The sequence below is a fragment of the Prionailurus viverrinus genome, chromosome F1, assembly GCF_022837055.1.
Source record: "Prionailurus viverrinus isolate Anna chromosome F1, UM_Priviv_1.0, whole genome shotgun sequence".
NCBI lineage: Eukaryota > Metazoa > Chordata > Mammalia > Carnivora > Felidae > Prionailurus > Prionailurus viverrinus.
Genome location: NC_062577.1, coordinates 2,212,792 through 2,237,401, shown reverse-complemented (window position 1 = coordinate 2,237,401; position 24,610 = coordinate 2,212,792). Strand labels below are relative to the sequence as shown.

At 49.5% G+C, this 24,610-nt stretch overlaps 1 protein-coding gene across 2 annotated transcripts in view; it reads left to right on the top strand.

Annotated features, from left to right (window-relative positions):
* KIF26B (kinesin family member 26B) overlaps positions 1-24,610 on the top strand; it is a 474,080-nt gene that overhangs the window by 217,107 nt on the left and 232,363 nt on the right. For both annotated transcript variants that reach the window (XM_047840985.1, XM_047840984.1), the window contains one exon: positions 9,719-9,885. In XM_047840985.1, coding sequence (XP_047696941.1) covers positions 9,719-9,885 — 167 coding nt within the window. The remainder of the gene's footprint in view (positions 1-9,718; positions 9,886-24,610) is intronic.

Here is a 24,610-nt window from a genome sequence, read left to right as displayed (position 1 = left end):
AGGAGCAGAACAGCCCCTGGGTGATTCAGTACATGCAAAAGGGGTTAGTCCTCTCAGAGTTTGAGAGCTGACCTTGAAGGAGCCTCTGGCTCAGCCGTGATGTCAGATCTGGATTCATCAGGACTGTGATTTCCTCTCGACTCCTTGGCCCGAGTTCACTTGGTTGCAGATTGCGAGTGAAAGCACTTACAGAAAGATTCAGACCATTTGGTTTTATTTCAGTTTGGTCATAAAAGTCACAAAACGCTGGATAGAACGAGCCGTTGGTGCATGTTGAAAAATTATTCAGATGATCCTTTTCTCCACTCGTTAGCAAAGTGTTTCTCTGTTGCCCCATTTCCCGACGGGCAGCGTCATTGAGGACCTGTACTTTCTCGGGAACAAGAGACACTCAAGAATAGGAACCAAGCCCAGTGGCATTACCTGTCTGGGGATTTTCCGTGTGGCAGAGTTGAAGCTCTTCTTTGGTGATCATTGTGCCCACTTCACGGAATTGTTGTCGGGATTGGCTATGGCAACACGTACCTAAAGGTCTTCAGACAGAATCTGGCTCGTGGCCGGTGCTCAGAAATGGCGACAAGCATGATGACAATGGTGGAGGGTGCTTGCTGTTGTTCCGCAGAGTCCTCTCCGGCTGGACTCCTCGTATCCTTGTATGTCATGGAATATGTCACCCAAACCACCCCACAACACGTAATTGGGTATTACGCGTTAAAATCATTGCGACCCAGCATCTCTGCAGGTGAGGTCAAATGCACCTGTAGAAATCTCATAAGCTCGACGGCAAGAGTTAGCCCTCATTACAAGACATTCTTCGTAGGGTTATCTGAGCTCTGCCTTGAGCTGCACATCTTGGAAGCAAGAAATGGAAGGGAAGAGTCCAAAACCGAAATGCCGCCGGCCCATCGCGTCTTCCAGCACCCCGCTCTTTTTCTAGAACATGTGGGCTTTACCTTTTAGCAACACACAGAGTGAGCAAACAGCCAGCAGGTGCCGAGGGGCCAGATTTCAGCCCTGACCACGAAATCCTGAAACGCGACAGCCTTTTCTGTTTGCCGAGTCTCGTCGCACGGGGCAGGACCTGGGACGAAGGTGAGGCTGTAAATCGAGGGGGAAGAAGAGGCAGCTCTCCTCGGCCCTGGGCAGCGCCGGTGAATGGAATTCTCTTTTGCGAGAGGTCACGGAGTCAAATGCTGTGGATGGATAATTTTATGGCCACTAATAAAATTTATAGCCAAAGCAAGCTAAGATAATAAGGGTAATCAAACATCCAGGCCTGGGACATAAGAACCCCGTCGTGGCCCCTTGGTGCTGGCCGAGGGGGTGTGGCTGGACAGCGCAGGAAGGAGAAAAGACCAGAACCAGTCCGTGGGGAGCACCGCGTTAGGGAAAGAATGTTAGCCGACTGTTCGGTGTGATTTGGCCCGCGCGAAGGAAGGTAAAGGAGGACGGCGTTTGACTCGGGCAGGTGTGCCGAAATCAGACGCTGTGGAACCAGAGCTGAGTTCAGGCGGGGGCTTTCTGTAGTCCCATCCCCATCCTGGCTTCCAGACCAAAATATTTATTGAGCGCCCACTGTTTGCAGAGCTGTAAAAACATTAAGTGACAGTGGAAACAATAAATAATAATAAAAGAGATGTTCCCCCAACAGTGAGATATCAATTGCCTGAGAGAAAATGCTATTAGATGGTATTTTCTGGGCTTTGGGGGTCATAATGTCATCAGACATAAAGACGGAGGAGATGTTTGTTGTCCGTGGATGTCTCTGTGCAGGAAATAGATACCGTTGGTATCTATTCCTGGCTGCCTTGTCGGAGTCAGAGGAGGTGACTTTCTGGGTCAATAATGCCATTTAAGATGAACCCCCATGCCGACACACTCGAAGCTCTCAGCCGTTCCCGTCAGCAGGGAAGTCAAAGGTCAATGGCTTACACATTGCGATTTGCAGTGTGGAACCAACCTTGGTTTAGAAGAGCCAGACATCTTCTGCCTTGTTTCCGTGGTCAAGATCATAACCAAATGTAAGATTTACTTTTTCTGAGGGGACACATATAGTGTTCCTCATACTGAGGTATCTGTGCAAAAATTTAAATGTGGCTGAAAGACATGAATCTCACCTAAGATTAACAGATACAGAGTCGGGGCGCCTGGGTGGCTCAGTCAGTTAAGCGTTCGACTTCGGCTCAGGTCATGATCTCATGGTTCGTGGGTTTGAACCCGTGTCGGGCTCTGTGCTGACAGCTCGGAACCTGGAGCCCGCTTCGGATTCTGTGTCTCCTTCTCTCTCTATTCCTCCCCTGTTCATGCTTTTTTAATTAAAAAAAAAATTAAATAAAAAAAAGATTGTAAAAAGGACCAACCTGTACCCATGAATGAGAACTAGGAACCTCAGGCAACTGAGGACCCCACATGTGCAAGCACACATACACGTGTGCAAATGCACACATGTTTTGAAAGCAACAGATACTGTTACTTTCATGAAATGGTCCCATGTAACCGAGATAGAGCTAAAAGCAGGTTTTAATCAGAACTAAAAAGGGGCACCTGGGTGGCTCAGTCAGTTAAGCATCCGACTTCGGCCCAGGTCATGAGATCTCATGGTGTGTGAGTTCGAGCCCCGCGTCGGGCTCTGTGCTGACAGCTCAGAGCCTGGAGCCTGCTTCAGGTTCTGTGTCTCCCTCTCTCTCTGCCCCTTCCCTGCTCACACCCTGTCTCTCCCTGTGTCTCTCAAAAAATAAACATTAAAAAAAAATAGAGAGAGAACTAAACAACAAAATCCGGTGGTGAAAATTAGTCCCCCCCCCACCCTAAATTCATGATTAGGACCCTCAGCAAGCATTCGGTTTGTTGCTTCTAGACGGTGACAGTGACATGTACGCTCCATGGTGACAATGAATCCCTGCCACCGGAACTTCAGGTTTTTACAAATGTGTTGGATGGATAGTTGGAGGTTTGGGAATCTGTGTTTTCACAGAAGATTCATGTACCTTTCATAGAATCATGGAAGAAAAGTTAATGCTGAACAGTCTGAAAAGCAAAGGTAAACCATATGGTCTTATAAAAATAAGGCTCCGTGGGGTGCCTGGGTGGCTCAGGTGGTTGAGCGTCCTAGACTCTTGATTTCAGCTCAGGTCATGATCTCACAGTTGGTGAGATCCCACCTCAGGCTCTGTGCTGACAGCGTGGAGCCTGCTTGGGATTCTCTTTCTCCCTCTCTCTCTGTCCCTCCCCTGCTCCCACTGTCTCTCTCTCTCGAAATAAATAAACTTTTAAAAAAGTAAAAAACAAAAAGAAGCCTCCTGATTCCAAATTATGCAGTGAAGAAAGATAAAGTTTCGGGGGTCCCCACTGTCTTGGGTATTTTCTCCTTCAGTGGATTGCAGGGGCCCCGAGAGCCACGCTGAGACAGGATCGGCCCTGAGCGTCAGCTGGTGGGGGAAGGGGCGGTGACCTGAAGGCAGGGGCAGGATAGAAGTCATCCCAGAGCAACATCTCTGGGCCCAGCCCTAGCTCCTGACTCACTCAATCTTTCCGACTCTCTTTCCTTGTGGGGAAACTGGTTACATTCTCTTAGATTGCAGTTTATTTAGGTGACAATCTCAGGACTGCAGTGAGGGCCGTGTGGGGACCCACGGAAGGTCAGCCCACCTTTCGTATCTGCCTAATGTATCCCCATCGGCCCTGGGAGCTGCAGAGGTGGAGGCGGGGCTTAGAGAGGTAGAGGTGGGGCTGCAGAGGTGGAGGTGAGGCTTCCACAGCTGGAGGTGGGGCTTACAGAGCTGGAGGCGGGGCTGTAGAGGTGGAGGCGGGGCTTACAGAGGTGGAGCTGGGGCTGAAGAGATGAAGGCGGGGCTTAGAGAGCTGGAGGTGTGGCTTATAGAGGTGGAGGTGGGGCTTACAGAACTGGAGGCGGGGCTGCAGAGGTGGCCAGAAAGGGCCGAGTTCTCCAGGAACCTCTGCTTGCCCTTTGGAGTAGCCAGTCTTCCAGGCAGATTTTTACAAAGAGAACAGGGCGTATATTTATGACTGGGAGCAAAAAAGGTGGACCCTCCTAGACTCACTTTTGAATCGGGGGTCCGGGGAGCCCCCCACATTGGTAGGAGAGGTGCTTGTCCTGAGATAAAGTTGGGTACCCTGGAGGAGAATGCCCCTGAGTGGGTGGCATGCCTCCAGGGGCGGGGGACAGCTCGGGAACGTGGGTGGGGGAGGTGTTAGCCTTATCACCAGACAATCATGGAGCGTAAACCCCTCCAGTCCTTAAGGACCATGGCTCCTGAGAACCGGCTCTGGGGTTCATCCCTCACGGCTGAGGGGATCCCCATGAGGCCCGAGGCGTGTGAGGCAGCCCTCTCATCCATGTTGGTGGGAAGCCGACGGGGGGCGCCCGCCTCACCCCCACCTCCGAGCCCCGGGCCCGCACCTGCTGCTCACCCCGCAGACACTGAGCAGGCACACAGCGACCTTTGTTCCTTCCGGCCCCCCGAGGCCCTCTTTGACTTAAACATTTGGCTGATACCACATTTCGCAGGCTCCCCACTATCGAATCACCCACACACCCCTTTCCGTTGGAGAGAGAACACGTGTCTTTGGCCGACAGCAAGTTTTTCCAGAGAGCCTTCTTTACATCTCCCGAGGCCAATGACTAGGCCAAGTTTACTTCTCTGAATCTGCCTGGTGCTGAAGCTATTACGTAAACAACTCCTGCGGGTCTGTTTCCTCATCTGCCAAATGGGAATGATAGCCAAGCTGTCTACCTAACCCAATAATGATGGTTTCCGATGAGGCTCGTAGGAGAAGAGGTTTATCAAAGCCAGAGGGGTAGGCAGATATCAGGGCATCCTTATTACTGATGATGTAATTGTCATAGATACGGGTCTTTCAACCTTCTCTGCTTGGTGGAGAACCAATCCGGTGACTGGCTATTGCCGTTTCACAGAGTCACAGACAGAATTTGAGTGGGAACAGCTCTCTCGTTGCCAAATTTCATCATCTTTCATTATTTTGTTTCTTCTGTAATGGAACAATCCACTTACAACTTACGGTATTGTCCTACGGGTAGTTGGCAGGCTTGAGGCAAAGTAAATTCTTGGTACCAAGCATGACGGAGCCTCAGTAAGAAGAACTCCTGGCAACCATGTGTGTGAAAGATGATAGCTGATCTAACAAGGGGGCTCCCTCTCTCTCAGAATGCTCTAGAATGCATATGATTTTTTAAAGTTTAATTTTTGAGAGAGAGAGAGAGAGAGAGAGAGCAAGGGAGAGGCAGAGCGAGAGGGAAAGTCCGAAATCAACCGACTGAGCCGCCCGGGCGTCCCTAGAAAGGATGTGACTTTAATTGTTAAATTAAAGCAGCGAGAGCTGCTTTTCCTAAGAACAAGTCTAGCTCCACCATTTTTCAGAATGGCAAAGATTTGGCTAAACAGAGATAATACAAGTTGCTTTAGGCCAGCTGCCTTATGGACTGTCTTTGTATAGTCTTACTGACTGCCAGTGGGTTCTAGGCAACAAGAAAAGGAAGGGAGGGAGAGAGGGAGGAAGGGAAGGGAATGGAAGGGAAGGGAGGGGGAGGGAGGGGGAGAGAAGGGAAAGGAAGGGAGGGGGAGGGGAAGGAAGGGAGGGGGAGGGGAAGGAAGGGAGGGGGAGGGGAAGGAAGGGAAGGGAAGGGAGGGAAAGGGAGGGGAGGGGGAGGGAAGGGAGGGGGAGAGAAGGGAGGGGAAGGGAAGGGAAGGGAAGGGAAGGGAAGGGAAGGGAGCGGAGCCTCGCACAGTAGCTATACATACTAAGTACCCAATACATGGTTGTTTCCATGAAGAGATGAGCAAATGAATCTGTAGACTCTAAAGGAGGCAGCTTTTCATCCCTAAACTAGCACACAGTGGAACCAAAACATTACACTTGGGTGCTGACAGGCAAGAGGGAAAATCCTACCGTGTCCCAACAGTCCAACAAAATAGGAAAGCCATAACAGGAACCAAGTCTTCTTACTTCAGTGGCTTAAGGAAAAAAGATTTAATTAGATACATGTAGAGAATAAGTAGAAAATCAGAATCGCTCAGATTTACTCCACAAACATGTTTTAACCATCTCCGCGTGCCAGGCACTGGGTTGATTTTCATGGACACAGTGGTGGGCACACCAGCCCCAGTCCCACCGTCCTAGGGTTTTGAGAAACAGTGATCTTTGGTTAAATGCATCATCGGAACCCAGGTAAAGACACTGAAGGAAGAGACCACCCCTCTGTAACAGCATCCACCAGAGGCTGGAAGGGGTCTGGAAGAACGCTTCTCTGAGGAAGTAGTTCTTGAGCTTGGATGTGAATAAAACGTAGAAACATTCCAGATCGAGCGTGAAGGCATGTGCGAAGACATTGTGGCAAGACCCACTGTGACAAGACAGTGGGTATGTTTGAGGAGCTTAAGGACGTCCAGAACCCTGTCGGGCAGAGAGTGAGGGGAGATAAGTTGGAACGACTGTAGCTATTTGTATATTATTTCTGAAAGCTTACAATCCCTGGAGAGGCTATTGGGCATAAACACCAATGAAAACGTGAAGTTACTGGTGGCCAGAGCCTACAGGAGCAGGCATTTGGGGGGGACCCTTCTTCCCATTGTGAACAAGCAGAACAAAAACCGGAGAATGCTCGAGAGAAAGCACAAAGCGAGCTCAGCCAAGCTCTCAGAAGGCATGGACTGCCCCCCACCCAGATCCTCACACTGTGTCTGAAATCGGGGTGCTGGGAGGAAGGGCGCTGTGACCAGGGACCTGGACAGTTTCAAGTTTATATAGCGTTTGGTTTCTTCAAAAAAAAATTTTTTTTTCTGGAGTGACTGGGTGACTCAGTCGGTTAAGTTTCCAACTGAATTTCAGCTCAGGACACGATCTCACGGTTCGTGAATTCGAACCCCGAGTCGGGCTCTGCGCTGACAGTGCTGAGCCTGCTTGAGATTCTCCCTCTCCTTCTCTCTCTGCCCCTTCCCTGCTTGTGCTCACCCTCTCTCTCAAAATAAATAAAGACACTTAAAAAAATATTTTCTGAGATAAGTAAAATGCTAACATTCGTTGATCATGTTACTGGATCTACCTGTATGTGTTTTATTATTATTTAATGTTTTTTGTATCTGTTTGAAAATATTTTTAATTAGGAGGAAGGGAGGGAGGAAGAGAGAGAGTATAGGAATAAAAGAGGGTCTAGGACTGGCCTGAGCGTCAGGGTCCTGTGCTCAGTTTCACATTGTCTTGGGCGAATCACTTCTGTGCTCCTGTTTTCCTTACGTAAGAAAAGGGGTTTTGAAGGGGAGGATCTTGGCGGTCCCTTCTAGCTCTAAGTCATTCTGTGTTTCTGATTTCTAAGAACCATCGATTATTGAATAATTCTACTTACAGGTTTGGGAATGGAGTGTCCCATGTCCACGAATCCCTACTTTTTTTTTTTTTTGAAAAGAGAGATGCAATCTTGCCCGGCAAAGATAGCCAGCAGCTAGCTGTCTTTTAAGGAGGACGGTGCATTGAAGTTCATCTGTTTAGTGACATTCCTGAAAGCCACGAGCCCACAGGATGCTTGCATTCATCCCGGGCCAGACTCGGGGACCTGGAAGCACCTAGAAGCCTGTGCCTCTGTGTCAGGCCTCTCGCCATTCGCCGCCCACATCCTGGTGGCTTCTCTGTGGGTTTGTAGGGCACCTGCAAGGGCCTTTCTTACACAGGGAGGCAGAAGAGTTTCAGAAATGAAAAGGAAACACCGCAGGCAGAGATCAGGTGACAGCCGCGTTCGTGAGCCCACGGACATACGTGGTAACACATGTGGCGGTGCATTCACTCACTGCTATCCTGACTGCCTTTAGATGTGCGCCGAACCAGCGTGTGTATGGTAGATTGTAGCTACCTCATGAAGCAAGATGGTGCTGTGGGTTCTGGGCATAGTTTTGGACGTGGTTGGGGACGGCGCCCTGGACCACGGGAGCTTCATAAGTGCTATTTAGTGGCGGCAGCTGGTCGAGCGGAGCCCTCGCCCCGCGGACAGTAGCAGAAGCCCAAGGACAGGTGACAGGCCCCCAGCATGGGCAGCAGCCCTTGCTGAGTGCACGGAATGTTCTCCTGGCCATGGGCTACTTTTGCCGCCTCCTTCCTGGGCCCTCTTACGTGGGTCAGGTTTCCTAACAGCCCGTTGAATGAATGAGAGTAAGAAAGTATGTGTTGGCAAAATTTCAGCTGCAAATGCCAAAGCTTTCCAAGTAAGAGCATGAATTTAAGCAAAGTTTCAAGTGAATGGACCTCAGAGTAATGGCTGTTCTGCTAATCATGAAAAGTACAAATGTTTTTATGTTCAAAGGTTAACAAATGGGACGCTTTCACTGGCCTCCTGGCCTGCTCAGTTACAAAGTGGAAACTGTTCCTGATCTTTGCTTTATTGTACTTGTATTTTCTAGGCAATTAGAAGGATTTTCCACTCAGCATTTAAGAGGCTTGAACTGGCTGCAGACTCTTTTTTTAAACTAAAGTTTCTTTCTTTCTTTCTTTCTTTCTTTCTTCCTTCCTTCCTTCCTTCCTTCCTTCCTTCTTTCCTTCTTTCCTTTCCTTTCTTTTTCTTTCTTTCTTTCTTTCTCTTTCTTTCTCTTTCTGTTTTTCTTTCTTTCTTTCTTTCTTTCTTTCTTTCTTTCTTCCTTCCTTCTTTCCTTTCCTTTCCTTTCCTTTCCTTTCCTTTTCTTTTCTCCTCTTTCTTCCTTCCTTCCTTCCTTCTTTCCTTTCCTTTTCTTTTCTCCTTTCCTTTTTCTTTCTTTCTTTCTTTCTTTCTTTCTTTCTTTTTCTTTCTTCCTTTCTTTTTTTTCTTTCCTTCCTTTCTTCTTCTTTCTTTCTTTTTTCTCTTTCTTTTCTTTCTTTTCCTTTCTTCTTTTTCTTTCTTTTGTAAAACTAACATTTTTTTTCCCTTTTGTGCATGGGCTGAAGTTTTAAAGTAACAGGCTTTCCAAATAGCATGCTTAGGCTTTGCCCACATAATTATTACATTTGTCGTGGAATTAGCACTCCTTGAAAGTATATTTCTACATAAGATTCTCATTTTGCCCACAAGTATGGTTCTTCCTAGCGTATCCTGTGGGTTTTGGTAAAACAGACCCAGCCCCATCCAGCGGACCATTGCAAATAAAATGGAAGCCATTTATCTTAATGAATGAGTAGGAAAATCAAGTCTGTTGAAGTGGTTGAAATCCTCCAAAAAGGGACCACTTGGTAATCCATGGGGGCTGTATCCGTTTCTCTGAGCTTCTCTTGGTGCTGTTTGCTGACTGCTCCCCGAAACCACAACAAGTGTTTTAATTAGCTCCTCACTTTGTTAGCAGGCTCACCTCTCCTTTAATGATGTCTTTGCCCCACCCGTCTGTCGGCATCTGGGCCAGCAGTAGATGTTTCTGCTCTGGTCTTGGGCCGCAAACTGTGGTAATGGCTCAGGCTTTCCTCTCCAAATGGACAGGAAACACAGGCATAATCAAAACTCAACAGTGTCAGGGGGGTGATTTTATTCCATTATTTTTAATGACAATGAGGAGGTGCCCCGGGGCTAAAATGCTAGAAAATAGCCTCTGAGAGGCCCTGAGCCCCCACAGTGCCCCCTCCCCACCTGCCCTGGGGCCCGCTTGCCCCAGCAGAGAGGGATGCCGTCAGCGGTGCTGGGGAAGTGCAGTGAGCCACAGGTATTGAGCTCAGTGTCTGTTTTCCTTGTCAGATCTCCCAGCTGATGACGGAGACTGGCCGGGAGGGCCTGACCGAGGCAGCGCTGAATCGCTACAATGCAGACAAGCCTTCGGCCTGCGGCGTCCCGGCCTCCCAGGGCTCCTGCGTGGCCAGCGAGACCTCCACAGGCACCTCGGTGGCCGCTTCCTTCTTCGCCAGGTAAGAGGGGCGTCCCAGAGCCTCGGTTCTTTTGGACGAGCCCGCCCGGTTAGCCTCTCGCGTGCGCCGCATTAGCTAAAGCACCAGGAAGAGTCTGGGGCCGCTCTTGGACTTGACTCTTTCCGACAGGGCTTCTCAACCTCAGACTGCTGACAGGTTGGGCCAGACAGCTCTGTGGTGGGGGACCGTCCTCTGCGTCACAGGGTTCTTAGCAGCGTCCTTGGCCCCTGCCCACGAGATTCCTAAAGCATCTTCCCCAGTTGTGACAACCAGAAAGGTCTCCAGACCTTACCATGTGTGCCCTGGGTCGAGAGCCACCGCCATAAGAATACGTGGCTCTAAGGATGTCCTCCTGGGACGAGGACTTTTGTGGGCACAGCCTTGTGGTTGGTGTTTCCAGATTTACATCCTCATCACAGAAAACAAACTGCTTCAAAATTAACTATTAAAGAGATAGTAGGTTTTTTTTTTTTTTTTTTTTTTTTTTTTTTTTGGTATGTGGATAGTTACCGTATACTATCTGGCTAATCTTAGAGACTTTAGAGACATGAGAAACAAAAACCGAAAGGTATTTCAACAATGTTTTCTGCCTAATTTTAGCAGTGGAGCAGAGACAGGGCAGGAGACAAAAGACAGCTGAGCAGAAGGCACTTTTGGGATCGTCTAATTCAGTCCCCTTGTTTTATGAAGGAGGAAACTGAGGACCAAGAAAGTCAAAGTATGAGTTAATTTATAGCAAAGCCAGAAATGGAAACCAGATTCCTCTGCTTTATTTATTTATTTTTATTTTTATTTTTTTTTTGGTTTCCTCTGTGATTCATTATTCGATCCTTGGAACTTCACTTTAGAAAACTTCTTCTAAGATTCGCGAGCTCCTGGGCGGGCAGGAGGTAGGACACATGACCGCGGATCGGAAATCAGAAGACGCCTGCGGTTCGAGTTACGGGTCTGCCTCAGTTTCCTCCTCTATGAAACGAGGATAGCACCTCAAGATTTCCCTGGAGGCTAAGATCAATCACTGTAAATTATGAAGTGCTGTATAAATGGTGATTCAATGTGGATTCAGCTAGTATGTCGGGAAGAAGGAGTACCGTGTGGTTCTTCTTGCCATCCTTGTGCATGGTAATGTCCAAAGCACCCACATGAGGAAGGGACTGTGATTAGGACAGGAGCAATCAGAGGAGGAACAGAGGCTGGTGTCCTGTGTTAAAAACAACTACAGGGGCTCCTGGGTGGCTCCGTCGGTTGAGCGTCCGACTTCGGCTCAGGTCACGATCTCGCGGTTCGTGAGTTCGAGCCCCGCGTCGGGCTCTGTGCTGACAGCTCGGAGCCTGCTTCGGGTTTTATGTCTGCCTCTCCCCTGCTCACGCTCTGTCTCTCCCTTTCTCAAAACGAAATAAACATGAACAAATTTTTTTAAAACTACAATAAAGGCAGCGCATAGGCTTGTCAGAACACCGGCCCTGAGATTCTCATCGTAGGTCGGTGCTGTGTTTATTGTCCTGCGCACAGTGGGGCCGACCTGAGTGTATGGGAAGTAACAGGAAACACAGTAGGTCTTCTCTTAGCCACGGGGGGTACACTCCAAGGCCCCCAGAGCATGCCTGCAGCTGTGGATAGTACCAAACCCTACGTGTGCACTGTTTTCTCCCATACGGACCGGCCCGTGAGGAAGTTCAGTTAATAAATGAGGCACGGTAAGAGGTTAGCTGCGATAACTAGCAATAAAATAGAACAGTTATCACCACATACTGTAGAAAAGTTAGGTGAATGTGGTCTCTGTCTCAAAATATCTTCCTGTCCCGAACGCACCCTTCTTTCGTGATGTCACATGGTTAAAATGCCCTCCGTGGTGAGGCGACGTGAGGCGAGGACGCGGAGTTGCGACGTGGCGTTAGGCTGCTGTTGACCTCTGACGCTGTGTCTGAACGAGGATCGTCTGCTTCCTGCTTGAGGTCAACCACGGATACCTGAAACCGTGGCGAGCAAAACCGCGGACAAGGTGGTCTACCGCGTGCACGTGCTGGCCACCTGGCCACGGGCGCTATTGTGTTAGTTCCATCTGTACGTGCATTTCTATGTTGTCTGGGATCATTGAGCCAACTAACCGGGGGGCCGTGTCTCTGCCATTCAGGAAGGGAAGGGATGGAACGGAATGCGCAGACATGCTCCAAGCGCAGAGGATCCCAGGACCTAGGTGGGTTAGGAGAGCATGTCCAGAGGCGGGTGACGAGAGTACTGAGGAACTAGGAAGCCATGTCACGGCGGGGCTAGTCTGGAGAAGACGGCCCTCGGCTGTCTCTTGGGCCGTCGTGTGAGAGGAGGATTTGGTGGGTTCTGTAAAACACCCAAGCGTGTGGGCAAAGGCTGAATAAAACCTGGCGCTGGAGCTCAGCTCCGACACCCTCCGGCTCGGCTCTCCCAGCTCAGAATGAAGGACAATTTGCACACCATTCGAACTGCCCTGGGACAGACTGAGATCCCCGTCACTGAGGGAAATCAAACTTACCTTGGGTGACTGGCTTTGATGCTGAGAACATTCACTGCTCAGATGTGGGTTGACCTCCTGTGCACCTTCCTGACCTGAAATACTCTGAATGTGAGAAGCCTCAGCTCAGGCTCCACCCAGAGACTTATACAGGTCACTCGCAGAAAACACCAGAAGCGGGATTTGAAGCAGGAAGAGATGGGAGGTTAGGACCCCTGATGGCCAGTGTTTAGGGCGAACGAGTGTTTCCCGCAGCAAGGAACCCAGCGGTGCTTTGGAGCAGGGAAAGCGTGTGGACACGAGACAGTCCGAATGGAAACACGGGGGTGAACCCAGAGTGGGGGGGCCTGTCGATGGTGGTGGCGGGAGCCCCGGGTGATGTTAGCGATAAACAAACACTGGACTGAGTTCAGGTTGCAAGAGCTTGTGGCGGGAGCTTTCAAAGAGCTGGAAAGGATCCGTGGGGCTGCCTAAATCCTCATTATTACTTTCTTTGTGGTGAAGGCTGATAGCACTAGGAGCTTAATGGTTTAAGGCATTCAGAGTACGCGGTTTGCATTTAAAGGGTTTACAATGTATGGTGGTGGTGGTGGGGGGATGTCACGTGAAAGAGACTAGTGTTTCACACACACACGTGCACATGTGCACACACACGCACATGCACGTGTTCCCCTCACGCCCTCTCCCTGTTTGCCCTGTCGGTCTCCTCCACGACAGCTGGGAGTTCACACGTCCCAAAGAGGGAGGCGGTTCATATGCTGCCTCCCTGTCACTGATGGGAACCTCAAAGCAGAAGATCGAGTGACTTTCTCAAGGCCCAGAATAGGAAGGGACGGAACCGGGCACGTACCTCGCCTCTGCGGATCCCCCGAGGGTCTGCATCGAACCACCCCCGCTTATGTCGCCAGACAGCCGACCGACTTCAGTGCTCTTCTGCCTCCGATAAAGTAAAGCTGGGTAAGGCGACAGTACAGGTGGCCTCTGGTAGGGGTGACCTCTTTTGTTGAGGGTTGTAGACACCGACTTTTCTTTGTGATCTCAGCCTTTCTCTGTCAATGTTTACTTTCTAGAGCTCTGCGGAAAGGTCGGGTGGACTTTACTGCATTTCTGCTACAACGTCTATAAGATAAGAGTTCCAGTTCTGAATAAGCAAGGATACCTTTGGCCGGAGCAACTCCAGGCGTGCGGTCCGCGGGGCCGTTCCCGGTCTGTGACAGGCGTAGAGGTTGAGAGGAAGCATTTAGAAACTTCGGTCAGCCAGTTCACAAGAGTAATTTTATGTCCATTAGGATCTGGGAATAACGAAGTGGAGCTTGTATTTTGAATGTAATGAAAATTAAAGAGGGGCGCCTGGGGGGGCTCCGTCGGTTAAGCGTCTGACTTCAGCTCAGGTCATGATCTCGTTGTGGTTTGTGAGTTCGAGCCCCGCGCCGGGCTCTGTGCTGACAGCTCGGAGCCTGGAGCCTGCTTCGGATTCTGTGTCTCCCTCTCTCTCTGCCCCTCCCTGCTCATGTTTTCTCTCTTTCTCAAAAATAAGTAAACATTAAAAAAATTTTTAAAAATCAAAGAAAAAGTGATTCCTCACCACAGATAGTTTGAGAGGCGCCTTCTTTAGAAAATGATGATGCCCGGAGCATTTTGTCCTTTGATCCTTCTCTTCCCAGAATTTCTTTATTTCTTGAAATAGCAGCATCGTGGTAGACTGTCTGTGCTTTAGAATTTCCGTGCCCTGGTTTTTGAAAAACATTTTTTGGGGGGGAAAAATAGTAACCTCATACTAAAAACATAAATAGTCGTAGTAACCAAAGAAAGACGGGCACAATTCTCATCAGGTTGGGTGGCTGTTGTGTGTTGACTTTGAACTTCACAAACGAGGGAATCTTCCTGCTCCCACAGTGCTGGGAAATGGCAGAGTAGGGTGTGATTCGGTTTTTTGCATTTGTTGGCTGTTCACTTTGGGTGAAGATTTACTTAATTATGTACGGAACGTGAAACCCAGGAAGACCTCCTGGGTGGATCCCCAGCATTGCAGGCTGAGCCCAAGGAATCTGTTTTTATTTGAAGAGCAGCGACCAAATTCTGGATTATGCGTCCGATTGCCTTGGATCTTGGTAAATCAGACGAATCTTTCAGCTGACCTCCGGTCTTCACGTTGATGTTCTTTCCCAAATAACCTTGAATGACCATTTAGAATTGTGTTGTTGTTTTTATCCGTGAAGGAAATGAGCATCTGGAGGAGTCTCCTCTCTGTTCAGAGCAAGTGTTTGAAAACGGTGAAAACTACCAGCTGTCACGTGAGCTTTACAAAGGCAGGTTCCAGTCCCGCAGAGCTGGTGCCGCCATATCTGGGCGCTTGGTGGGCATGTGTCTTGAGTGTCATGTCTTACTACTGCCTCTTTTGTTTACAGCTCTCGTATTGAGTTCACAACGTTTGGAAGACCATGACTTCTTATTACAGTCAAATCAGACTTCTTAGTATGATTATATAGAGGCCATCTTTGATTATCAATGTTTTTTTTTTTTTTTTTTCCCTATTTTTGTAGCGGAAATGTGAATGTCTCCAAATCTGTTGGCGCAGGTTTGATTCTCTCTGGTTACTCAGCGTCTCCAAACCCTTTAGGGTGCATCCGTTTGCTCACTCTTGGGTCCATCCCATTCATTAATGCTTCTCCCAAACCCCCCTCTCTGCCTCTGATTTTCCAGTAATGGGGTAATTTTGAACTCATTGATTCTCTTCTTGAAGACTCTGACCTTGAAGCAGTTTTCTGCTGTTGATTAAACGTGCGTCTGTCCTGGGTTTGGAATATTCTGGGGACATTTTGGTGTTCTCTGCAATATCGGGGTGCCCTCACATACATTTTGTGGGATCCATTCGCTCTGCTTTCTCTTCCTCTCTTGCCTTGTTCCTCATTTCCTTCCGTCATTCGTTCGTCAGGGATGTTATTATATTTCTGTCCAGCTCGACCTGTCATGCGATTTCTTTCATCTTTGCGTATGGACGTCTCCTCCTATTACCTAACTGCTTTCTCCAAGCCCCTTGCGCACGGCACCGACTGTTCGTGACTGATTTGTCTGGTTTTCCAGGCATTAAAACCAAGACCAGCTTGGGTCCTAGGGTCAGGGGCTAAGTCAAGCTGCAAGAGCTGTCTCCTGGCTCCGAGGCCCCGGCTTCAGGACCAGGTTGATCCGTTCATCACCCTCCTCGGGACACCTACTCTTAGTGCTGTGTGGACACGTGCTCTGTATGCCCAGCTATTTCTGTTACGGGAAGGTCCTGCCTAAAAGCCCTCTGCACATTCTTGCCAGCGGCCGAGGCAAACAGTGCCTTGTTGCTCTGCTACAGCACGCACTTTTCATATATAATGTCGTACAGCAAAGCCTTTCTTTAGTCCCAGGCCGTGTGAACACACAACAGTAGTGCTTGGTTTTATGCTGAGAGTTTGTGAAGTCAGAAGAGGACGAGACAGAGCACGGGACTACGTGTGGTCCTCGTGTTCTTCCATCAGGTACTGTGCCCCCTGAGGGATGCTCACATCTTCCTCTGATGAGCACTTGAGCGATTAGCACCAGAGAAAAACTATGCCAAACACAGCCCGGTTGGTCTCAGGTGATGTAGGAGGCAGAAAATGGAGCTGCGCACTCAAGATCCGGCTCTTTCTTAACGATTCACAGTGGGGTTGGAGTAAATTCCCATGTTAGTGTCTGTTCTAATGGAATGATGCCTCTAGGGAAGACGGAGAGCTTCTAGGGGCTCATGTCGCGGAACTTTGCTGTATTATGCTTTCGCTGTCTCTTGTTTTCACTGAACCTACACTTACCTACACTTACCCCCTCGCCGGAATCTCGTTCTGACCTGGTGTCGATTCCTTCCCCGCTTTCCCCCAGTTAGACCCTTCCCTGGCCCGCTCCAGCTCCCCGTTGGTCTGTTCCATGCCCCTCCCCCCGGAAGTGAGGCTTCCACTGACTTCCTGTGGCACATTTGTGGTTGGAGTCGGCATGCAAAATCATGCTGTTTGCTCCTGGGACAACAACAACAATTAGAGTGGCGGGTGAGGCTTAAATGCAGCCACCACCATGCTGGTCGAGCTGAGGTCCTCCCTCTGGGCTCCCTCAATCCTTGAGGGCCTCTCTGTCCATCTGCTACACAGAGGTACAGTGTGGGCTTGTTGGCACAGCTTAGGGCAGCAGTTTTGAAGGCCTGAATTGGAGGCCAAGCCCCTACCCTCTGGGTTTCTTGTTTATTTACTCTGGGCAGGTCAAGCTCGCTTTTCTTAGAAAACCTCCGTGGCCTTCTCGGAAAAGAGGGGACTCTTGCTCATGTATATGGATGAAACGAATTTGTAGGAATCCTACCCGTATGAACATAGTTCCGCTTGAACACGCATCTGTTGCAGTATGAAAGGGACACATTAAGAGGAGCCAAATGTATATTGAGTGCCATCAGATGTCAGGGGCTCAAGGAAACAGTCTCAGGTGTTTGCTGCATGAAAAAGTAAATCCTCGATTGCTTACGAGAGACAGTGAAAGCACTGAAGAAAAAGTGGCCGTAATTCAAAGTCTACACTATTCTCCTCTGTGTTCAAAGAAAAAAAAATCTTGAAACGCTTGAAATGGATAACCCTAACATCCAGGGCCAACCCCAACAGCCTCCAGAACCGCTCTGTGTTGGGGGTGTGTGGACCATAACAGAAACGGCATTCATGGCTTGGCCCACACCACTCGGGGCCGGCGATCTGCGCGTTTTCGGAGGTGGTGATCTGCACTTTAGCAAATGGCCAGTGTTTGCAGCCCTTTCCCACCTCCTGCTGCAGGGATCGTGTAGAACAGGGCAGTTTCTGATTAAACGAGCCCTTTGTCTGAATGCTGGCCTGTTGGTGTGTTGGCAGTCGGCTTGCAACATCTGGAAATCATTTGCACAGCTCTGCCTTGGTTGAAAACCCGATTCATGCCTCGGTGTGGCTGTTCGAAGGCAAAGCAAGCGCAGTGAGCCCGAGGAAGCTCAGGTATTCTCACGGTTGGACATTCTGGTTCTCCCTGCACATTTTGAGTATCTTCTTTTCACCAGTGTCGGGGTGGGGGTGGAGAAGAAGGGTATCGGATCAAGAGAAAGATGAAGTAGTCCGAGGTGGAATCCACAACCGGCCACGGACGTTCTGACTTGAGGCGAGTGACTTGACGTCTGGAAGCACGCTCCCTCGGTTACCTGGCGGTGGTCACGGGTACATGGCGGTCGTCATCGCGTCTGTTCCACAGGGTTGTGGTGAGGATCATGTGGAAACGCGAGAGCACTTTGTAAACGTCGTCTAGATCCTGCAGACGACATTAAGATGGCAGCAACGGAAAGGGATGGAATATTCTACCCTCCCTGGGAAGCCCAGCGAATTCTCAACATTCCCTATGGAGTGGACGACTTTTGTCACGCCCACCGTTACAGGGTGCTTACGTGGCACTTTTTCCCCTGGGCTAGTGACCAGGAAATAGTTCCTTTCTTTTCTTTTCTTTTATGTTTATTTATTTTTGAGAGAGAGAGAGAGAGAGAGAGAGAGCACGCACAAGTAGTGAAGGGGCAGAGAGAGAGAGGGAGACAAGGAATCCGAAGCAGGCTCCAGGCTCTGAGCTGCCGGTGCAGAGCCCGATGTAGGACTCAAACCCACAGACCGTGAGATCACGACCTGAGTTGAGGTTGGATGCTTAACCAACTGAGCCACCCAGGCGCCCCAGGAAGTGGATTTTAAAAGCATACACTAATGAAGTCATGTCCGGTCTCTGTCCATCCTCCACTCTTTCTGAATGGACTCCGGGCCATCGCATCCTCCCTCTTCCAGCCCCAGTGTGGACCGTGGGGCAGTCAACAAAGAAAGAGACTGTTTCCCCTTTTGCTTCCATTGTATTCAGCGTTTTCATTCATTTTCACCATCGGCTTTGGCCAGGTCCCAGCTGCCTGCTCCTCAGTCCTCCCCAAGTCGCAGGTAATAGACTTCTTAGTTGCTCCTTCCTTCCCTCCTTTCTTCCGGTGTTTTCCTTCTTACTGTTGGATTTTTTTCTGGGGCTATAAAACCAAAAGATAAACCCCCTTCAGGCGAGTTAGAAATGTGTAGTCAACCAACTGAGCCCCACCCGATGCAGCTTCCCAAGACAACCTCGCCTTGTGGCTCACTCGTGTTGCCAGTCGCCGACAGTGCCTGGTTCCTCTGCGGTGAACTATGCTCCTGAGCCCCGTGTGGGCAGTGTTTGTCTCTGAGGTGTGACGCCTGACCTTTTCAATTGCCGCAGAGGTCCCAGCAGGTCACCAGGCCAGAGTGGTAGTGCTCAGTGCTTCCTCATTTAAATGTAACCAGGTGACATTTATCGAGGGTTTCATCTGTGCCGCACACAATTCTGAGTACTTTACGCAAATTTGAACTTCAAGAGCCCCCCATGAGTTGGCCCTCTTGTTATCCCATGGCTTAAATCTGGAAACGAAAGCACGGATCGGACAGTGAGGCCAAGGTCGATGCAAAGCACACGCGCCACAGAAGCTACAGAGAAAAACATTTTGACCGACGGCTTTGTATTTTTCTAATTTTGTAAGTTGCTAAAATACCGCTTCGTACCTCACTCAGAGTCGAAGCTGAAGGTTTTCCAGGGACTTGCGATCTGCTCTTCCCCCGTCCTCCCCCCTCCCTCTTGCTTACCGCGCTCCAGGCACACCCACGTCCCTGTACTTTCTCAGAGAGCGCGAGACCATTTCCTCCTCCGAAGCTCTGCTCTTTCTGTTCCCTCTGCCCTTTCCCCAGATTTCTTCTCGGCTCCGCCGTCCCTTCCTTCAGATCTTTGCTCAGATGCCCTCCCTCACCTCCCTGTGTAAAAGTAAAGGCATCCTGTCTCTCTGTCTCCCTCCTCCCACACAGCACCTGCCTACTGTCTTCAGTGTTAGTCGAATGAACAAACGAATCTCAGACTACAAGGGAGGAGGGCAGGCAAGTCTCCAGATTTTCCTCCACCGAAGTTCTTTGAGAATTTCACACCTTTTCCCTTTCACTTCAGACCTCGTGCTCAGGGAGTGAATTCCCCGTTTAGCTTTAGGACGTTTTGGGGAGACGGAGTCAGAACAAAGCCCGAAGAAGGCATCCTTGGGAAATTGGGATTCTTAGGAGAGAGTGAGTGCCTGGTAGTCTTTTTCAGAGGAGCATTTGCAAGAGACAGGGCAGGTGGCCCGGCCTGGGGCAAAACACACAAACAAACAATCAAACAAACAATCAAAGAGTTAAAGCAGAGGAAGGAGGCAGGACCTGCACAGTGCAGCAAGGTACGCCCATTTTTCTTCCTGTCTCCTTGCAAGCCTGTCTTTTCCTCCCTTGACTAAACCTCTTCGCTTTTTGTCCCCTGCTTTGATTTATTATTTTAATTCTATAGCTGTCCTGGTGAAGCATGTAAAGCATTTGGGGATAAAATCATGTGGAAGACATTATAGAAACGAAAGACGTGTTGTTTTATGTGGTACTGGGTAGGGGTTCACTATGCTGATGAATCATTTCGTCGACGAAAACACAAATCTGTCCACAGCGTGGTCTATCCACTGAACAAGAAATTGGCTTCTCATTGAGGGGCTAGGAAGGAGGAAGTTAGGGACATCGTGATACTAATTTGGTGAGAAACACGTAGAATTGAAGCGCGAAGGGACCCGGTGAAGTCTCTGCTTTTTTATATTGTGGTGGCGGGGGGGTGGCCCTGAAGGTGGGATTTTTATTTTCTTGCCTCTAACATGGAAATGATGAATTTCTCTTTTTCTTCTATCTGATTATTAAGGCGTAGATCTCATGAGAACAGTGCCTGTCCGATCCCCACCCCACCCCTGGCTGCCCTGCTCTTGGCCCATGCCTTGTATACAACAGGAGCTCAATAAGTGAATGTTGAAACAGGGAACCAACCATGCTTGAAAAACTCAGGCCTGTCTTGCTTCTCAAATGACTGAAATGCTTAAAGAAGCTAAAACTTAAAAAAAAAAAAAACAAAAAACAACCACGGGAGTGTACTTGAAAAATCGTGTAATTTATTATGCTGCCTCAGAGTTCTCATCATTCGGAGCGCTAGTATTCGTGGGAAAAGTAATCGTGATGGCTAAAACATAAATGGAATTTTTTTTTATCATTATTGATTTCAACACAGATTCTGCAACACATTTTTTTTTTAAGAGGAGAGAGAGAGAGAGAGGGCGTGCGCATGCGCAGGCCAGGGAGGGGGGAGAGAGAGAGTGTGTCTTCAGCAGCCTCCACCCTGAGCACGGATCCCGACGCGGGGCTCGATCTCACGACCGTGAGATCGTGACCTGAGCCGAAATCAAGAGCCAGCCCCTCAACCGACTGAGCCACCCAGGTGCCCCTCCCTGCAGCACACTGCTTCTGATTATCGGCTTTCTCTTTAGCTTAGGCCGAAGTGATTTTAGCATCACACCGTAATGACGTGCTGTTCCTGGAACCTGGTGTGTTTGTCATGAAATACACTGAAATTCGGGAAACGCCATTTCAAGAGTCTAGAAATAATGGCCTGTGTCATTTTCTTGGCACCCTCCAACACCGAGGCCTTAAGAGTCCATAGTTTGTCCTTTTAAACTCTATAGCAAAGGGGAAAAAGGGCCTTGGCCGTGACAAAGGGAGACAGACGAATTGTCTTGGGGCCTGTTGTGAAAAGGGTGTAATCAGCGAGAGGCAGGCCGCTCTGAATAATAATGATAATAAAAAAGAATAAATGTGGACCATCACTCACAATTTATTTCTAGTCTTTTAGGTGCCTCAAAAAATAAATGTGGTTCATTTTTCCCAAATAAATTTTCCTTTAGTATCGTCTCTGTCTCCTTGGTGCTCGATTGAAGGTGGCAAGATGGCCCTCGCGGAGCGGGCAGAGTGTTTCCCCAGCCTGGCTGTGCCGAATTTTAGCGACGCTCCCTAGGGATGAAGAAACACTGAAGTCTTAAGTCTTGCTACATGCCCTAGCCACCTGCAAGTATTTTAAACTCAAAATGACACCTTGTTCCCACCCTCCAGGGCCTCTAGGTATCAGGGTAAAGTTGAGAGAGGGAGTGGAGGAGGGTTACTAGCCAACGTGTCATAGAGTCCTGTCTGGGGTCTCCCAGGAGCCTCCTCCACCGGGGCCCGCAGCCCCTCACACACCACTGTCTCCAGGCCCCTCAGGAACTCATGCGATGGACGTAGCTGGTGGTAGCAGGCACTGTTGACCTCTGCCCCCCTGTGCCTACCACTCATGGTTCACTGAACCAAACCTTATAGCTCCCGAGGTCCCCCGCCCTTGTGACTCTGCCCCAGGGTTTTCCCTGGCTGCCGGAGACCACCTCGCTCAAGCGTGGGGCCGGCCAGAGTGCCAGGGAGGAAATCCTGTTGGGAACAGCTCCCACATAAGACTGACGGGAGGTGGGGGTAGTTACCCCAGCTCCCCTGCCCGTTGGTTGGGACATTGCTGAGGCCTAGTCTACTCTGACCCTGATCCATGGTCCAGATTTCCTCAGTAGGACTGAGCCCCAGCTGCCCCTGGATCAGCAGCCCCTTGATAATGAACCCTGTGGTGGCCTCCTTCCCTCCCGGTCTCACTCCCACGCCCCTACTCCTGCTTCCTGGAACCACCTGCCAATTAACCCTCCCAGCACTTTCATCCTCATCCAGGGATGCTTCCTAGGACCCCCAGCATAAGATACTGGCATCATTCACTCATCCATCCATCCATCCATCCATCCATCCATCCATCCATCCATCCGTTCATCTGTCCATCCACCATTTTCAAGTCCATGCTATATGCCAGGCGTTACATTAGTCACCAAAGACAGCAAATGGGCAGCCACTGCCCTCAAGGAGCTCTCAGTCCAGAGGATCCTCAGTCCCATTACTGGGCACTTAGAAACAATATAGAAGTTCAGAACAGAGAACCCCGGAACTCCCAGGATCACTCCCCCTGAGTCGAGGGGTTGTTTGGATGTCAGAGGTGACTTCACAGCTCTTGTTATTATTATCAGAAGCGATCTTATTCATTCATTTGCTTACTGGCTTATGGCCTGTCTCCCCTTCTAGTGTGTAGGATCCATAGAAAGAGGCACTTGTCTCTCTGTTCCCTAGTGGCATCCTCAAACCTTAGAATGGGGCTGGCGCTTGGTCAGTGTTTGGTGAGTGCCCCCTGGGGCGTCTGGTAGCCTCCTCCCATCTCTCCCGGGGTGGGTCACCTGTGAGGCAGCAAAGCTCAGTTCCACTGTGAAAGTAGCGTCTCTGCTTAGGGCAGGAGAGAAAGAACGGGGCTCCCTGCCTTGGACGCCACGCCGCGAGGGCTGGGGCTTCCTTTCGGTCCCCGCTCCTTGGGAACTAAGTACTTTGCCCAACTGTGTACCTGAGGCGAGCGCTTTCCTTTAACATGATGTTTCCTTTAACATCGGGGCACCTGCATGGTTCAGTCGGTTAAGCGTCCACCTCTTGATTTCAGCTCAGGTCATGATCTCACGGTTCGTGGGATCAAGCCCCCCATCAGGCTCTGCACTGACAGTGTGGAGCCTGCTTGGGATTCTCTCTCCCTCTCTCTCTCTGCCTCTCTGCCCCTCCCCCACTCTCTCTCTCCCTAAAAAATAAATAAATAAAAATAAATATGAAAAAAAATTAACACGATGGAAGGGAATGTGCTTTACTCAGAATCTATTGATTTAAATGTCCATCACATCTAATAAAGCACCTTCCCACCCCACCCCGGGGGCGCCTGGGTGGCTCTGTCGGTTAAGTGTCTGACTTCGGCTCAGGTCATGATCTCACGGTTCGTGAGTTTGAACCCCGCGTTGGGCTCTGTGCTGGAAGTTCAGAGCCTGGAACCTGCTTCGGATTCTGTGTGTCTGTCTGTCTGTCTGTCTCTCTCTCTCTCAAAAATAAACATTAAAAGAAAAAAGAGTTTGGTAAAAAGCACCTTCCTGGGAACATCTGGGCTGGTGTTTGGCCAAACAACTGGCCACCATAGCCTAGCCAAACTGGCCACCAAACCTAGACTCAGCACGGAGGTTCACTGGAAAGTCCTTTCCGTTCCATGCGGTTCATCAAGTGTGTACGGAGACTTGATGGGGCTGCTGCTGGAGCAGAGTCTTGCCGATCAGGCCACCGAGGGGGTGTGCTGGCCGGGCCTTGGGTGGCACACTTCTGCTGGCCCCATCTTCATCCCTTGTTCTGTAGCGTCCCCGCCTGGTGACGTGTTCAACTTAATCTTTGTGTCTTTTGCATAAGTTGGAGAAGCCTTTATCATTCATTACTTAAGATGCCGTGCACTTTGTTTTCGCGTTCATGTTAAAGAGAGAGAAAATAAAGATAGACACCATTAATCTTTAAGCCTCCCCTGTGGTCCCGATTGCCAACCACAGCCTCCAAGGCCCGTGGTGGACTTACTACATTGTATGTTCTTTATTTCCTTTAAGGCCGGGCACGTGAGGAAGATTGATTTACGGAGCCTGGGACCTGCTTAGTTGTGGGGGAGGGAAGCAAAGGGATGTTCACGCTGCGGTAAACTTCAACATTACTAGGATTTCCTTACACAGCCAGGAAAAATATCCCCGTTTACGTCTATTTCTATTGGAGCTCATAAATTAAAGGAAAAAAAAAAAAACAAGTCTATTTCCTATACACCTGGAACTTCAAAATCACACTTGGTGAACCTGTGATTGCCCCCGTCACGGAAGAGACACGAGGGTGACGGCTCGGACGAGGTCTTGCATCATGGCTTCGAAACCCAAGCAATGACTCTCCCCGTGTCTTTTCACGGTGCTTAAAAAATGTCAGGATGAGGGAAATGATTTACCTAAAGCATGGACTCTAAGACTTTGGTCCTACTCTCTTTTTCCTCTGACCTCCCTCTTTTAAAACTGACTCTCGTCTCTGGCTCCTTTCTCTCCCTTTGTGTATTTGTTTCAATTTTATTTTATGTAAATTTCAAAACAAGTCTAACAGCATCAGAGACAAAACACAGGAAAGTCTTCTTTATTTTCCATTCTGTTCTGAGCCATAAATCCCTCCATGTACTCAAATAATACACCCAGGAGGGCTGGTGGGCTGAATGTGATTGATAAATATTTTAGCACCTGCCCACCACAGGGCTTCCAGGAGTGAGAAATTACTTTTCCTCCTATCCCTAAGGGATTGAGCGTCACCTGCCCGTAGCTGCTGTGTGCCATTCTACAGGGGTCAAGGCTGAGCGGTCCTCGTGGACAAAGAATTATGGGCACCCTCG